This window comes from Danio aesculapii, chromosome 4 (genome assembly GCF_903798145.1).
Source record: "Danio aesculapii chromosome 4, fDanAes4.1, whole genome shotgun sequence".
NCBI classification, from domain to species: Eukaryota; Metazoa; Chordata; class Actinopteri; order Cypriniformes; family Danionidae; genus Danio; species Danio aesculapii.
Window position 1 is genome coordinate 27,848,534 of NC_079438.1, and position 15,804 is coordinate 27,864,337.

Consider the following 15,804-nt stretch of genomic DNA (forward strand, 5'->3'; position numbering starts at 1 on the left):
ACACATCTCAAGAAGGTTTTCACAGCTACCGTGTTTCATCCACCAAACATTGCTCCCAAATTGAGGTGAGACTTTCAAAGACAACCCAGATTGGACTTGAACCAACAATTCCAAGCCCCGAAGGTTGATGCCTTATCCATTAGGCCACTGGGCCATTTCGCCAATCATTTGTCATGGATCTTTTGTATGCCTTCAACAAGATGCCAACGCATGGAAAACTGCACTTTAGGATCTGGATGCCAGTTTGCATTCCGTCAAATAAGATGTGTGCAACTAATGGTCAAACATTTTCTTTGTGCAATCATCCACATTCGTGTCTCATTGGTCCTGGGGTATGGTTCTCGCGTATGGTGTGACTGGTCTTGAGTTTCAAATTCCAGACAAGGCCACTCTCATTAACTTGAAATCACAACCTTTCTGCAGCTATTTTCTTGTCTGCATTTCATCATCATCCACCTAACAAGAGACCATTAGTTGAAAGCCACGAGGTATTTGAAGTCAAGATCTCCATTACCATAGCTTAGCGGAACCTTTTAGGTTTGTAACGTGACAGTGAGATTCAAGCAAGATTGGGTGAATCTTTATTTGAAGTGTGCAGCAAGTCTGAGAATTCGAAGCTAACTATTGTCCTCAGATCATCACGCCTAAGTTTTGAGAAGACCAGTCGGAATTGTTTCACACAACTTAAATTTAACCCAACAAAGACAACCCAGACAGGACTTGAACCCACAATCCCCAGCTTTGAAGGCTGATGCCTTATCCATTAGGCCACTGGGTCAACATTAACCTTTGTCATATCTGATGTATGGCTCAGGAAGTTCTTGTTACTCAGAAAACAGTTCTTTAGGATCCCTATGCCATATTGCATTCAGACGATCTGATGTGTACACCTAATGACAAAACAGCTTCTCTGAGGAGTTTTCCATTGTCATGTCTTTTTGACCTAAGGGTATGAACCTAGCTTTTTAAAGGTAATACTGGATTGTCTTGCACAGTCAACTTAAAAAGAACTGCATCAAAGACAACCCAGTTGGTACTTTAAACCCACAATCCCCAGCTTCGAAGGCTGGTGCCTTATCCATTAGGCCACTGGACTGTTTTATACTTACTGTGAACTGTAATATGCCTCCAGGGAGTTGCTGACACATGTAACAAAAACAACATGAACAAAGAGTAGAGTGGATCGGTCTCACAGATTTTTTTGTGGCACTGCAGACTGCTTCTACAGGGTTCGTTGGTCTGGGGGTATTTTTCTGGCTTTGGGTGCGAGAGATCCCGGGTTCAAATCCCGGACGAGCCCTACGACAGTCATAGAAAAAGCAGCGGTGCTGTGCTATCCAAGGTGTTTTTATGTTAATTGTAGCAGCTTTTGCTGTGACTTTACTTAATGAACAATTAGTGGACTTCTGATCTAAATCAGTCTAACATGTACAATTATACAGACAAAAAAAGGAGCGGCAATGATTCGGTTGTTAGATTTGTTTATGGATCTTGAACAACCCACCAGCTTTATATGTAAGCACCATTTTGTCTTTGTACACAGTCTCTTCTCTGTAGGCACCATGCAGGATTCAAAATGGCCTTTCGCGTTAGGTATCTCGTTACCCTTTTAGTCATAAGAGGTAATATGCATGGCAATGCAGGAAGTTAATGACATGCAAACACATCTCAAGAAGGTTTTCACAGCTACCGTGATTCATCCACCAAACATTGCTCCCAAATTGAAGTGAGACCTTCAAAGACAACCCAGATGGGACTTGAACCAACAATCCCAAGCCCTGGAGGTTGATGCCTTATCCCTTGGCCACTGGGCCATTTCGCCAATCATTTGTCATGGATTTTTTGTATGCCTTCAACAAGATGCCAACGAAAAGGAGACGGGTAACACTTTATTTATTTAGATGGTCCCCCTTTAGATAGTCTGCTGACCGTAAGTTACTTTTCAAGTTCTTATCTGTTTACTTTCATCTGGATAGTATCTGTAGATTGTCTTTAAATGTTCTTAGGCAATCAACACAATATCTACAGCATGTAAACATTTATTAAACTTTCGGTAAGATAAGTGTTACCAATTTAGGTTCTAGATGTTCAACAGTGTATCAGTAGATATGCAACAAATCCTCAACAAGTTTTCAGAACATTGACCACCAAGATGTTTGTTGTTATTGTCTGCATGTAGTTGTTATCCAGTTTATGAATAGACTTTGAGTAAACATTCAGATGCCTATAAGTAGCAACGCAAGATATTTTAACATGAACTTTAATTAAATATAAAATTAGGGTTAGGTACAATCTAAGAGTGTTCAGTTAACTATTTGTTGCATTTAACCTAACTTTCAGTAGACAGTTATTTTACTTTAAAGGGCACATAGTTTACCTCTTTTTTATGATTTAATATTAATATTATGGTTCTTCTGAGTGTGCCAGTTTAGGTTCAGTTTAAAACACAATTCAGATTTTTTTATTATAATGTGTTAAAAGGTGTCATGTTGGGGGCGTGTCCACAGTTCGTTGATTTATGGGTGTGTTGCTTCACATGTAAATTAGTTTCGGCTTCCAGCCAACGTAACAAGTGGCGGGGCCATGAGCTCACCCGCTCTGCGTTTGAAACAGAGTCTGACAGGCAGACAGAGAAGGAGCAGGAGTGAGAGGTTCAGCAATCAGTCGTACATGTACGACTCGGACACAGACCAAGCAGAGAGTACAAAATCATATGTGTCTTTGTACAGGTTTACAGCCAACCGAATCATCGCGCCACGCATTTTTTAATTCTAAACATAGGTTTCTATCAGGGTACACACAACAGTAATTCAAGTCTGCAGCGGTCGGAGGCGCCCAGCCGTCGACTTGAGTGTACCCTGATAGAAACATATGTTTAGAATTCTAAAACGCATGCTAGTTAAGATCACATGGAGCTTCTGGGATCGCGAGAAATGCAAACGGCTGAAGTATAAGGTAGACTCAATGAGAAGTACACATGTTTGAAAACCTACCTAAAGATACAACCAATAATTCCGATTAGAGCGATAATGTGGAGAATATTGCTCTTGTGTTGAGCCCAATGAGCCTTGCATCTAAAAATAGAGCTAGCGTGTTCCTTTAGGGACATCGCTTCGAATCACTCTGAAAATGACGGCGTGAATCAACAAACTGAGGATATGATGACGTGCCTGTCAATCAATATTGGTGGGCGGGGGGACCGCTCTCCTACGTAAAGTTGCGGTTGGTTTGAAAACCGCTCCAATTGGTCCACCGTTTTTATGTTAAATTGAAAAAAAAAAAGCACTGGGTGTGCTTATATCACCCCAATATGATGGTCTATACACCATACATGCACATATGTCTGTCCAAACAGCTTGAAAAGTAGATTTTTTACCATAGGTGCCCTTTAAGGTATATTTATCAGCTCATCTGTTGTCACACTGGGCCCATCAAAATGAAGTGAAAACCTAAGAAATGCTGTTGAATGACTGTAAGGAGCCAACATCACAGACAGCATGGCTACTAGTCTGTAAATTTTCAGCAGATAGTCAACAGACAGGTAGTAGTGACACTGATGCAAGTATTTGAAGACCAAAACACAACAGCACCACACGTACAAGAACATACAAATAAATACCAGAGTCATTAGTTTGTCCAACTGCTTTTAATTTATTGCTGTCAAAACAAAAATAAAATAAAAAAATGAACAGCCCAGGTAATTAAGCTGAAGAAAACATTCGGTTCAGGACAATTAAGAACAATTGTTGTTACATCCACAGTGGAATGAACAGCCAACTTATCCAGCATATGTTTTTATGCAACGGATGCCCTTACAGCTGCAACCCATCACTGGGAAACATCCATACACAATCATTGACACACATGAACTAAGGACAGTTTAGCCAACTCAATTCACCTCTACCACATGTTTTTGGACTTGTGGGGGGAACCGGAGCACCCAGAGGAAACCAACGCGAACACCGGGAGAACATGCAAACTCCACACAGAAACACCAACTGACCCAGCCGAGGCTCGAACCAGTGACCTTCTTCCTGTGAGGCGATCGTGCTACCCACTGCACCACCATGCAGCCGCTATATAAATTTTTTTTTCTAAAATTCATAATTTTTTCAGGCTCAGTTCAGTAATTTAACTATTTTGTGGCAAAGAATAGTTTTTTTCATTGTCTTTAACATAGTTGGCTGAAAAATAACTAATTTTAGAAATATAATTTAGATGACGAGGTGACATGGTGGCGCAGTGGGTAACACCTCGCCTCACAGCAAGAAGGTTGATGGTTTGAGCCTCGGCAGGTGGCATTACTGTGGCATACCATGTTGGCGTGGGCTTCCTTCGAGTGCTGCAGTTTCCCCCACAAGTCCAAAGACATGTGGTACAGGTGAATTGAGTAAGCTCAAATTGTCCGTAGTGAATGAGTGTGTATGGATGTTTCCCAGTAATGGGTTGCAGCTGAAAGGGCATGTGCTGAATAAGTTGGCGGTTCATTCCACTGTGGCGACCCAGGATTAAAAAAGGGAAAGACACTTAATGAATTTAGATGGCATTTAAAGGTTTTTGCATCTGATCTCAATATAATATATATTTTTGGCATTATAAGCTGAGCTTATTGTGCTGCACTTTTTTGCTTCTACATTTTAACAACAGTAAACAGAAACATTATTGAACAAAGAAACATACAATAAACATGGCCTTAACAATAAGCGACAGCAAAAATCCTCTAATCACTTATTTAGACAAAAAGGCAAAAGTGAACTCTTCCTTTTCATTGATAGGACTTTTATGTGAACATCTCCAACAATGAGCTCTCTACACTTTTGAGCGAACTCTGTTCATTTTCCTGCTGTGAAGCTGATGCTGTTAAATTGCTCCCTGTTAGCAAAGTACAGCTCTGCAATTGGAGCGAGCTGGGCCACTGCATTTCGAGAGACACCTTCTCTCTGGAATGCTCTGGTCAAGGTTGCTCCACGTCTTGTCAGCTTCAAAAGCCTTTTGTAGCGATGTATGACATCACGAACATTATTAGCTGAAAAACTATTTAAAACAATTAATACCTTCATGACCAAATAATCACAATGCAACCACCTATCCTAAGCCTAATGAGCACGTAAAATTAGAGAAAGAAGTATCATTAACACTGGCACATCTGTGTGTGTGTAAGAGCGTGAAAACAGTACATTTGAGACAGAGAGATAAAATGTAGGTGTGTGTGAGAGAGCATGTACAAGAGTGAGTGTGTTAGTGAGAGTGTGTACAAGTGTGTGTGTATGCAACAAGTGTGTGTACAATATGTGTGTGACTGAGAGTGTGCAAGTGTGTGTGATGTGTGAGTGTATAAGAGAGTGAGCATGAACTGTATGTGTGTGTGAGAGAATTATTATGATGTAAACAGAAATAACTACCATAAAATTAAAACTGGACCTCGTTTTATCTTGTCATATTTATTCTTCTTGTCCTTCTTCTTGTTCTTTCTGTTTCTTGATTTTGTTTTTCTTCTCTGAGTCTCTTCTGAACTGGAACTCAAGAGGTGTCTGTAGTGAACTAGCAATAACATGTCATGAGGAAGTAAAAAAATTGATTGAAACAACAAAGCCTCATTTGGATGATGGTTGGTCTTTCCAGCCAGCTTTTGAAAAGACATCCATTTGGGGATCCAGTGGCACAGTTGGGTGAGTGAGAATTAGCGTGGCTGGTGGTCGGCGCTCGACGGGGTACTTGGTGAGACCAAGGCCCCAGCCCGCCAAGCCCTGCCCGACGGGAGACCCCTTTTCCGGGATGTCCCGCGCCTGGAGGTGCCTGTCCGGCGCCGATTGTCTCTGACCTGCCATCTGGAATTCGGGGAAGGCGTAGAAATGTGGACTTAGGTTTTGGCGGCTTTGCGTTTGAACGAACCAGGGGTTCAATGGCCAGGCTGGCTTACCCAGGAACAGTGCCCCGACCCCCGGGCGAGCTGGAGGGCGCCCGTGGGCATGGGGAAACCCAGCCAAGGGGCTGAGACATTGCAGGCTTACCCAGGAACAGTGCACCGACCCCGGGCGAGCTGGTGGGCGCCCGTGGGCATGGGGAAACCCAGCCAAGGGGCTGAGACATTGCAGGCTTACCCAGGAACAGTGCCCCGACCCCGGGCGAGCTGGAGGGCGCCCGTGGGCATGGGGAAACCCAGCCAAGGGGCTGAGACATTGCAGGTTTACCCAGGAACAGTGCCCCGACCCCGGGCGAGCTGGAGGGCGCCCGTGGGCATGGGGAAACCCAGCCAAGGGGCTGAGACATTGCAGGCTTACCCAGGAACAGTGCCCCGACCCCGGGCGAGCTGGTGGGCGCCCGTGGGCATGGGGAAACCCAGCCAAGGGGCTGAGACATTGCAGGCTTACCCAGGAACAGTGCACCGACCCCGGGCGAGCTGGTGGGCGCCCGTGGGCATGGGGAAACCCAGCCAAGGGGCTGAGACATTGCAGGCTTACCCAGGAACAGTGCCCCGACCCCGGGCGAGCTGGAGGGCGCCCGTGGGCAAGGGGGAAACCCAGCCAAGGGGCTGAGACATTGCAGGTTTAACCAGGAACAGTGCCCCGACCCGGGCGAGCTGGAGGGCGCCCGTGGGCATGGGGAAACCCAGCCAAGGGGCTGAGACATTGCAGGCTTACCCAGGAACAGTGCCCCGACCCCGGGCGAGCACTGTTGGCTCTGGTGCGGCGAGGGGGGGTTCCAGGGGCACCAGTGACACAGTTGATTGAGCGAGAATTCGCGTGGCTAGTGTCAACGCTCACCGGAGTACTTGGTGAGTCCCAGTTCCCATCCCGCCAAGCCATGCTCGACGGGAGACCCCTTTTCCGGGATGTCACGCGCCTGGAGGTGCCTGTCTGGGGCTGATTGTCTCTGACCTGCCATCTGGAATTCGGGGAAGGCGTAGAAATGTGGACTTAGGTTTTGGCGGCTTTGCGTTTGAACGAACCAGGGGTTCAATGGCCAGGCTGGCTTACCCAGGAACAGTGCCCCGACCCCGGGCGAGCTGGAGGGCGCCCGTGGGCATGGGGAAACCCAGCCAAGGGGCTGAGACATTGCAGGTTTACCCAGGAACAGTGCCCCGACCCCGGGCGAGCTGGAGGGCGCCCGTGGGCATGGGGAAACCCAGCCAAGGGGCTGAGACATTGCAGGTTTAACCAGGAACAGTGCCCCGACCCCGGGCGAGCTGGAGGGCGCCCGTGGGCATGGGGAAACCCAGCCAAGGGGCTGAGACATTGCAGGCTTACCCAGGAACAGTGCCCCGACCCCGGGCGAGCTGGTGGGCGCCCGTGGGCATGGGTAAACCCAGCCAAGGGGCTGAGACATTGCAGGCTTACCCAGGAACAGTGCCCCGACCCCGGGCGAGCTGGTGGGCGCCCGTGGGCATGGGGAAACCCAGCCAAGGGGCTGAGACATTGCAGGTTTACCCAGGAACAGTGCCCCGACCCCGGGCGAGCTGGTGGGCGCCCGTGGGCATGGAGAAACCCAGCCAAGGGGCTGAGACATTGCAGGCTTACCCAGGAACAGTGCCCCGACCCCGGGCGAGCTGGTGGGCGCCCGTGGGCATGGAGAAACCCAGCCAAGGGGCTGAGACATTGCAGGCTTACCCAGGAACAGTGCCCCGACCCCGGGCGAGCTGGTGGGCGCCCGTGGGCATGGAGAAACTCAGCCAAGGGGCTGAGACATTGCAGGCTTACCCAGGAACAGTGCCCCGACCCCGGGCGAGCACTGTTGGCTCTGGTGCGGCGAGGGGGGGTTCCAGGGGCACCAGTGACACAGTTGATTGAGCGAGAATTCGCGTGGCTAGTGTCAACGCTCACCGGAGTACTTGGTGAGACCCAGTTCCCATCCCGCCAAGCCATGCCCGACGGGAGACCCGTTTTCCGGGATGTCACGCGCCTGGAGGTGCCTGTCTGGGGCTGATTGTCTCTGACCTGCCATCTGGAATTCGGGGAAGGCGTAGAAATGTGGACTTAGGTTTTGGCGGCTTTGCGTTTGAACGACCCAGGGGGGTCAATGGCTTGGCTGGCTGCCCACAAAAGTGTCCCGATCCCGGCCAGCGCCATTGTCATTGGGGGCATGGGGGTCCCGCCCCAACCAAGCGGTTCAGACATTGAAGTCAGGCCCAAAGACAGTGCCCCGATCCCAGCCAGCGCCGTTGGCCTTGGGGGGGTGGGGGGTCCCGCCCCAAACAAGCGGTTCAGACATTAAAGGCTTGCCCCGAGATAGTGCCCCGATCCCGGCCAGCGCCGCTGGCATTGGGGGGGTGGGGGTCCCGCCCCAACCAAGCGGTTCAGACATTGAAGTCAGGCCCAAAGATAGTGCCCCGATCTAGGCCAGCGCCGTTGGCCTTGGGGGGGTGGGGGTCCCGCCCCAAACAAGCGGTTCAGACATTAAAGGCTTGCCCTGAGATAGTGCCCCGATCCCGGCCAGCGCCGCTGGCATTGGGGGGTGGGGGTCCCGCCTCAACCAAGCGGTTCAGTCATTGAAGTCTTGCCCAAAGACAGTGCCCCGAACCCGGCCAGCGCTGTTGGCCTTGGCCTTGGCCTTGGCCTTGGCCTTGGCCTTGGCCGGGGCGAACGTCCGACACTGGAGGAAGGCAAACACAAAACTCCCATATTGAACGCCCCTGGAACTACGTGCCGCTGGTGCACCCCAGCCGCCTCAACAAATTGAGCACTGCGCCGGGTGGCGGTAGTGGGAAAGGCTGGTGCCCCCGAGCTATCTCTGTACCACAGTACGAGCGAAGTGGTGGAGAGGGTGGTTCCCCACATCCAGATGGTTCACCAACGGCACGTCTGCGTAGCGAGTGCCACTAGCTAAGTCAATGTTCGTGGCTTAAGTGTGGGGTGCCCGGGGTCTGCTGGTGAGCAGGTGTCAAACTAGAAGACCCTTTGGGCCCGGTGCTTGCCCCGGAAAGGGTGTGGGCCCTGGGGGAAAGGGGGTGTCAGTGGTGGCCTTGGGAGTCAGGGGCTCCAGCCCCTCTAACTTGGGCCCTTGCCCCCGGACAGGGTGTGGGCCCTGGGGGGAAAGGGGGTGTCAGTGGTGGCCTTGGGAGTCAGGGGCTCCAGCCCCTCTAACTTGGGCCCTTGCCCCCGGACAGGGTGTGGGCCCTGGGGGGAAAGGGGGTGTCAGTGGTGGCCTTGGGAGTCAGGGGCTCCAGCCCCTCTAACTTGGGCCCTTGCCCCCGGACAGGGTGTGGGCCCTGGGGGAAAGGGGGTGGCAGTGGGAGTCAGGGGCTCCAGCCCCTCTAACTTGGGCCCCTGCCCCCGGACAGGGTGTGGGCCCTGGGGGAAAGGGGGTGGCAGTGGGAGTCAGGGGCTCCAGCCCCTCTAACTTGGGCCCTTGCCCCCGGACAGGGTGTGGGCCCTGGGGGAAAGGGGGTGTCAGTGGTGGCCTTGGGAGTCAGGGGCTCCAGCCCCTCTAACGTGGGCGCCTGCCCCCGGACAGGGTGTGGGCCCTGGGGTACAGGGGGTGGGAGCGGTGGCCCTGGGTGTCAGCATCAGCATTTGGGATGATGGTTGGGTCTTTCCAGCAAGCTTTTGGAACCAAAGTCCATTTGGGGCCATGAGGAAGATGGTTGGTCTCGGGAACGGCCGGTGGCAAGGGCTTGGCGACGCTCACCGGGGTACTTTATGAGACCCAGGCCCCAGCCCGCCAAGCCATGCCCGACGGGAGACCCCTTTTTCGGGACGTCCTGCGCCTGAAGGTGCGTGTCCGGCGCCGATTGTCTCTGACCTCCCATCGAGAATTCGGCGAAGGCGAAGAAATGTGGACTTAGGTTCTGACGGTTTGGCAGCTTTGAGAAAGTTGGACTTAGGTTTTGACTATTTCGTGCCTGGACCAAGTACGCTGATCGATAGGAGCTTGTTTTGACGCCCCATGGGTTAGGCCCCTGCCCGGCACCTGCCCCAACATGGGTGGGTCGGCCTCTATGGGTGTGGTTGGTTCCTCCCTGCCTCGGGCGTGCTGTGAGGGAGGCGTGGGGGGGTGTCCCTCTGCACACAACCCCCCCCCCCCTTTCCCGCCTCTATCTGTGGGAGAAAAAAAAACTCAAATGGCCCGTCTGGTCTTGACCAAGAGCATGTCCGGCGGTCTGCCCGCCAGCCTGCCCGCCTGACCCCCTATGCTTTGTCCCCCCCCCTGCTGATTCTCAGTCCGCGCTGCCCTCGCCCTGGACAAGGGCTGGGGGTGGTAGGTGGGCTCGGTAGAGTCTCCAGCGTGGTGTGTCGAGCCCAGGGGCCGTGTGGGGTACAGGCTGGTGCTGGCTCCAGCCCCTGTGTGTGTGCGTGACCAGTGCTGCATCTCCCGCTCGTCCGCAAGCACGCCCACCCCTTCGGGTTTATCCTTGCCAGCCCTCGGCGGTCTCCCCTGCCCCACCTGACCCCCCTACCCCTCTCCCCCGGAGGTGTGTGGGGGTGGCTGGTGGAGGCGGAGAGTGGCCGCTAGTAGTCTTTGGCGAGGTGAAACAAGGTGCGTGTTCGATGGGGTTCTACCACATTGCTTTGAAAGTGGGATAAAGCCATGTATAAAGCCCCCGCGGCTGGTGCAGTCCAAGTTGCCCAAAACGGTGCGTGTTCGGCCGGGCTCATGCCATCCCTTTGTGGGGGCAGAAAAGGGAACTATAAAAAGGTTTATTCAAAAAGCCCCCCGCGGGCTGGCGCAGTCCAAGCTGCCCAAAACTGTGCGTGTTTGGCGGGGCATATGCCATCCCTTTGTGGGGGAGAGAAGGGAACTATAAAAAGCTTTATGCAAAAAGCCCCCTGCGGGCTGGCGCAGTCCAAGCTGCCCAAAACGGTGCGTGTTCGGCGGGGCTCATGCCCATCCCTTTGTGTGGGAAAAGGGGAATAATCAAAAAGCAGCGAAAGTCCCCGCTGCTGGCACGGTGAGGTTGCCTGAAATGGTGCGTTGTTCCTGGGACAAAAATCCACCAAAAGTTGTAACAACTGCTTCCAAACTATACAAGTTGGATCAAAGGGATCTCGTAGGTATTGTTCCTTCCCCTTTAAGAGGGGGAGGGGGGACTAGAGTTGCTGAAGTGGACGCTTCGTCCGCCATCTTTTAAACCGCTCCACGCGGTATGTGGGTCTCTCTCCCTCCAGCCTTGGTCTTGGATGGTCATGGCCGAATGTGCACTCTGCTTCAACGTCTACAGCCGCCTCTCGCCGCACCTGTCTGCGGTCCACAAGGTGTGGAATGTGGACGAGAAGAAGCTTTTGCTGGCGCTCGCCGCTGGCCGCGTGGACATGCGGAAGACGGCGTGCCCGGTGCCCGGCTGCCGGAGGACGCGGACCCGCCTAGACAGACACCTGAAGCAGCACACCGAGCTCTCCGTCTCGGCCAGGAAGGAGGCTATGGGCCGAGCGAGGCGTCGGAAAGTGGCTCGAGAGTTGCGGTGCTTGCGGTTCACTCAGCCGACGGTACCCGTGGTGTCTCGGCTGGCGTCGTCCTCCGAAGAGGAACGGGAACCAGACGGCCTGGAAGCCGAGCGTCCCTGCGCCGACCCCCGCTGCAGGCTCGCAACGGAGCGCATACAGGCCCAGCTCTCAGAGCTCCGCAAGCAGGTGGACAAGGTGAGATCCACTCAGCTCGAATTCGCCCGCCGCTATCGAGAGTTGAGGAGGGGGGAAGAGGGGAGGAAGAGCAGACGGGCAAGGTCGTGTCCTGCCCCGCCGGCACCATCCCCCGACCCCGGCCGAGGGCCGGCCCCTGGGCGAGGGGCGGCCAGAGGTCTTCGGGTGGCCTCCGGGCCTGTGGAAGCCTACGATCCAACAAAGTACCCGTACCCGGACCACGCCCGCGCCTTGAGTTGAGTATTGTTATGGCACTTCTCTGTTGGGCTGGTGGTGGGTGTATGTCGTCTAGGCTGACTTTTGACTTTCGCCCCCGTTCTGCAGACTTGCTTTTGGCAGAGTTCGAGGGTTTCCAATTGGCGAGCGAGCCCACCGCCCGTCTGCGGAATAACATCGCCTCCAAACTGGCGAGGGTCAAGGCCTTCCTAGGCTTCATGGCGACAGGCCACGCGGACCCAGAAACCTTGTCCTTCCTCAACCAACCGGCGCGCATCCGAGCCTGGTCTGCCCTGCTAGGCCAAACGGGCATGGCCGAGCCCACGAGGCAGCACTACCTGAAGAACGTGGTGCAGTTCCTGGATTATCTCTCCGAAACCCCGCCGGCCTCCTGCTGCCTCTCCAGTACCACCCTGGTACTGGTTCGCAGGGAGTTTTGAGCTCTCATTCGCGGCATACGCCGCCGCGTCGTGGTACACGAGGTAAGGACCAAGCAGGCCAAAGAAGGCAGACTCATCTCCAAAGCCACCCTGCTACGGTGTCATCGGACGGCGGGGAGAAAAATACCTGCCCTTCTAGGTAAGTGTTTGGTCCCGCCGGTCTGCGTTTCCACCAGTGGCGGTGGAAACGCTGCCCTTCTCTCCATTCTTCCCTCTTCTGCTCTGGGGCACCAGCGGCTCTCGGTCAAACCGAGCCACGTCAACGTAACCACCCCTTAACCCCCGAATGGCTCTAACCCCCGAACGGAGCAGACATTATCTTTTTGCCTTGGGGCACCAGCGGCTATCGCTAAGTTTAAACCGTTGGTGGTGTAACATGGTTTGTTGGTAAAGCCCTAACCCCAAACTTCCCTCCGTCAGACGGCCTCGAGTCCAGCCCAGACACCAGGCAGCAGTGGCGCTTCTATGGCTACCTGACCGGCTACCTGACCTGCATCACGGGCCATCGCTGTGGGGTCTTCCAGAACCTGACCATCCAGGAGGTCCAAGAGGCTTCCAGAAGCCCGGACGAGTCCGCCTATGTCATTAACGTGAGTGGAACGTTGCATGTGGGGGCCACCAGTGGTAGGGCTCACTCATCTTCTCTCTGTTTTTCCCAGATCACCACGCACAAGACAAACCGAGCCTTCGGCGCGGCTCAGCTGTCTCTCAACAAGGAAGAATACAGCTGGTTCCGGAGGTTTTTGCAGCTGCGGGCTAGCCTCCCCGGGGGGAGCCAGGCCTCCTATTTTTTTTTTACTTCCAGACCCAGTCCCTGTCGAACCCTGAACAAATATTTTCAATCTGCGTGGACCAGCATGGGGCTTCCCGGCAAGCCCACCTTCACTGACGTCCGAACTGCCATCGCGACCCACGTGAGTATCTATGCCAGTGCCCCCCCGCTGACCCCCATGACTGCCAGCGGCTTTGACCCCAAAAAGTCTCTGTCTGTCTCTGACGCAGGCAAAGAATTCACATTCTTCCGAGGATCGCAGGAAGGTGGCCCAATTCATGTGCCACGATACCTCAACCTCAGACAAGTTCTACGCGCTTCACCTTGGCCCTCTCCAAGCACGTGAGCGCCGCAGACTCTTCGAGAGGGCCTTGGTGGAGGAGGAGGAGGAGGAGGAGGAGGCAGCGGGCAGAGAACGCCACTCAAGGAAGGGGCGCAAGAGGGCAGAGAGTCCCGGGTCACCCCTGGTAAATCAGTTCCTTTTTGGCATGGATCTCAACAGAGGGACGTGTGGTGTTAGCTAACTGGCCTTTTCTCTTTTTCAGGAGGGAACTAGCAGGAGGACGCTGCCATGGCCGCCTTCGAAGGGGAAACGCCCCCTCGAAGCAACAGAAACCTCTGAATCATCATGAATAAATATTTAGCAATAAAGGTCATATGGTGTTCAGTGTCTTTATTATTCCTCTATCTGTGTGGTAAAAAATAGCTTCAATCGGGACAAATGATCCCTGTCTCCGGTGTTCAAAGTGTCGCGTGGGACGGCCACGTCCAGGTTCAGCCTTGGCTAAGTCCCAATCGGGACAAATGATCCCTGTCTCCGGTGTTCAAAGTGTCGCGTGGGACGGCCACGTCCAGGTTCAGCCTTGGCTAAGTCCCAATTGGGACAAATGATCCCTGTCTCCTGTGTTAAAAGTGTCGCGTGGGACGTCCGCGTCCAGGTTCAGCCTTGGTTGAAAGCCCATCGGGACAAATGGTCCCCTTTTCAACAGCAAGAGGTGCCAGGCTGGACGAGACTGTCCAGGTCTGCACCGGCGTTGAATGGTTATATGGCTCATGGTCCAACTCTGGGTTTTTGCAGGCGTCTCCCGGGACGGCTCGCTCCTTTGGGCTGCATTAAGAGGTCGGAGGAGGGATGCCCAAAAGCGGGGGTTAACTTCTGTGAGGTAGTGTGACCGCTAGAGGGGGTCCTTAGCTAATAAGAAGCCTTCCACTGAGAGTTCGACAGAGCAGTGTGTTGTTGTCCTAGCCGGATCCACCTCATGTATTTTGTGTGCCGCATCTGTCAAATAAACAGCCTCAAATTACATCCATCTGCCTGCCTCCATATTCTACTGCCTCATAGAATATTACATAATTGGCGACGAGGATTTAAGGAGTGGCGTGTCAGAGGACATAATTGAGTGATTGCTGAGAAAGGCTGCAGTAAACAGATCGCTCGACATCACTGGCAGAGTATATCGGTGATTATCAAGACAAAATGACTTCACTGGTGGGGACGGTGAGTCCTTTTGATAATGCATCGCAGTTATGGGATGAATATATCGAAATGCTCGAATATTTTTTCCAAGCCAATGGAATTGACAGTGCTGAGAAAAAGAAAGCGGTGCTGTTAAGTGGTGTTGGGGCATCGACATATAGTTTATTAAGAAGTTTGATCTGCCCTGAAAAGCCAGGAGACAAAACCTATGAGGAGCTGGTGACTGTGCTAAAGACTCATTACAATCCTAAGCCAAGTGAGATAGTGCAAAGATTTAAGTTTAACTCTCGTACACGGAAAGATGGTGAGACTGTTGCTGATTTTGTGGCCGAACTGAAAAAGTTAGCACAGCACTGTGAGTACGGGGCTACACTTCCACAAATGCTGCGAGACACTCGTCTGTGGAGTGAACGACGACTGAATGCAGAGAAGGCTGCTATCGGAAGTGGAGTTAACTTTTGAAAAGGCACTGACAATCTGCCAGGCAATGGAGTCTGCAAACAAGAATGTGAGAGATTTGCAAGGATTGTTAATGGAGGACACAGCACAAACCATGAAGTTATTTAAAGGACCGGCAGCAGTGCATAGAGTGTACACATTTGAGAAGAAGGGTCGACAAAAAGACACGGTGTGTTACAGATGCAAAGGACAACATGCACCAGAGGAATGCAAGTTTTTGAATGAGCTCTGCCATCAATGTGGAAAGCGGGGACACATAAAACGCGCATGCAGGGCAAAACAAGCTGCTGGGGGGAGGCAAAACACTCCATTCAAAGGACAAAAAGGAGAGAAAAAAGTGAAAGGTAGGAGGACTTATCTCGTTAGAGAGGAGGAAAGTAACGAGAGGGAGGACACCAGTGATATTAACACAATATACAGTGTATCCCAAGTCCAGCCAAAAGTGGGCCCTATAACACAGAAAGTGAGTGTAAATGGCATGGAAGTGGACTTTGAAGTCGACACGGGTTGTGGTGTGACAATTATCAGCAGAGGGCAATATTCTAAGTTGTGGAAAAAAGCAGACATGCCAGAATGGAGACCCTGCAGTATGAAACTAAAGACCTATACAGGGGAAAGGATGGAAGTGCTGGGTCAAGCTACAGTAACGGTGGAAATCCAAAATGTAAAAAAAGAAATGTCAATGGTCGTGGTAGATGGAGAGGGGCCTAATTTGTTGGGACGAAGCTGGCTAAAAGACTTTGGGCTGTTGCCACAGCTGGTAAATCAAGTAACAGCAGTGCCGACTTGGAAGATAGCAGATGTGTTAGATAGACACGCAGAGGTGTTTAAAGAAGAGCTGGGGCAGCTCAAAGGCACCACAGCTAA

At 52.5% G+C, this 15,804-nt stretch overlaps 1 protein-coding gene across 1 annotated transcript; it reads left to right on the forward strand.

Moving 5' to 3' along the window:
- Positions 1-9,664: 9,664 nt before the first annotated feature.
- Positions 9,665-13,633, forward strand: LOC130223501 (uncharacterized). Its single transcript, XM_056456344.1, has 5 exons — positions 9,665-9,761; positions 12,623-12,819; positions 12,889-13,143; positions 13,232-13,468; positions 13,547-13,633. The coding sequence occupies exons 1-5, from the start codon at positions 9,665-9,667 to the stop codon at positions 13,631-13,633; spliced, it is 873 nt and encodes a 290-aa protein (XP_056312319.1).
- The last annotated feature ends 2,171 nt before the right edge of the window (positions 13,634-15,804 follow it).

Excerpts from the sequence above, each read along its gene's own strand:
- LOC130223501 (XM_056456344.1), top strand. The coding sequence starts at position 9,665 with ATGCCCGACGGGAGACCCCTTTTTCGGGACGTCCTGCGCCTGAAGGTG. Across the intron at positions 9,762-12,622 it reads CCATCGAGAATTCGGCGAAG|CCCTAACCCCAAACTTCCCT; the intron begins GCGAAGAAATGT and ends TTGTTGGTAAAG. Across the intron at positions 13,144-13,231 it reads GAACTGCCATCGCGACCCAC|GCAAAGAATTCACATTCTTC; the intron begins GTGAGTATCTAT and ends TCTCTGACGCAG.